At 61.1% G+C, this 1,105-nt stretch overlaps 1 protein-coding gene across 1 annotated transcript in view; it reads left to right on the forward strand.

The window, feature by feature from the left end:
• Positions 1-471: 471 nt before the first annotated feature.
• The window catches only part of LOC104275557 (vitelline membrane outer layer protein 1 homolog), an 829-nt gene continuing 195 nt past the window's right edge, over positions 472-1,105 (forward strand). The window contains exons 1-3 of the mRNA XM_009871544.1: positions 472-657; positions 732-847; positions 991-1,085. Coding sequence (XP_009869846.1) covers positions 472-657; positions 732-847; positions 991-1,085 — 397 coding nt within the window. The remainder of the gene's footprint in view (positions 658-731; positions 848-990; positions 1,086-1,105) is intronic.

A 1,105-nucleotide genomic window follows, 5' to 3' on the forward strand; every position in this document is an offset into this window, starting at 1 on the left:
GAGGCCGCCGGGAAGCAAACGGGGACAAACGAGGTGTGAAGCCGTGGTGAAACGGGTTCCTTGGGCAGTGAGGGCAGAGAGCTGCTGCTGAGTGTGACCCCTTGTTCTAACTGAAAAAGAAAAAACACAACCGAAAGAGCAAAAGGCAGAATGCAAATCCCATCTTACACGCAGTCGGAGCGCAGAGGGGGCGAGGAAGGTGCCCTGGTCCCACATTGGCCCGAGCCCCAGCTGACACCAGGTTTCCCGGCGGCTCTGGGTGAGCGGCCCAGAGAGGCCCCCAAACGAAGAGCTGGTGGATCAGCTTCTCACGTTCCACGTGGTGAGGGGATTCGCCATCTCCTCCAGCTAATCCTGGCTGCCCAACAGGCCTGGCCACCTTGGGAAGGTAAATGTGATGCTGCCAAGGTCACTTCTGCCAGCCCTGCTAAGGTATAAAAGACCAATGGGTGAGCTGCAGGCATGGCAGCCATGCCGGGGGGACGGGTCCTGCTGCTGTTCATGGGGCTTGCAAGTGCTGTGGGGCAGGGGCAGGAGCAGAATGTGAGTGAGAGAGATGCTTCGGTCATCGCTGTGTCCAACGGGGGACCCTGGGGAGACTGGGCCTGGCCAGAGATGTGCCCCAAGGGCTCCTACGCAACCGGTGTCAGCTTCAAGGTGCAGCCTCCACGGAAGGTGCAGGAATCCTGCTCCCAATGGTGAGCTAACCCTTGACCACCATTCCCTTGCAGGTAGAGCCTCCCCAGGGAGTGTTGGAGGATGACATGGCGCTCAACGGGATTCGGCTGCACTGCTCCCACAACGGGGATTCGAGTGGCAGCTACACAGCTGAGTCCCAGAGCAGCAGGTGAGCCTCCGGGGGTCCCTGGGCACTCCCTGTGGATGGAGATCCTCCTTCATGGCTGCCCCCAGCTCTGAAGGGCTTGCACTTTTTCCTCCTCCCACACCCCCCAATCTCAGCACCAACCATCCTCTCTCTCCCCTGTGTAGGTGGGGCCGCTGGTCGGAGACCCACTGGTGCCCTCACCAGGGACATCTGGTGGGCGTCATGCTGCGGGTCCAGGTGCCCCAGCACAGGCTCCTGAGTGATGAAGTGGCTGGCCCC

Source organism: Apaloderma vittatum, unplaced genomic scaffold (genome assembly GCF_000703405.1).
Source record: "Apaloderma vittatum isolate BGI_N311 unplaced genomic scaffold, ASM70340v1 scaffold35106, whole genome shotgun sequence".
In the NCBI taxonomy this organism is placed as follows: Eukaryota; Metazoa; Chordata; class Aves; order Trogoniformes; family Trogonidae; genus Apaloderma; species Apaloderma vittatum.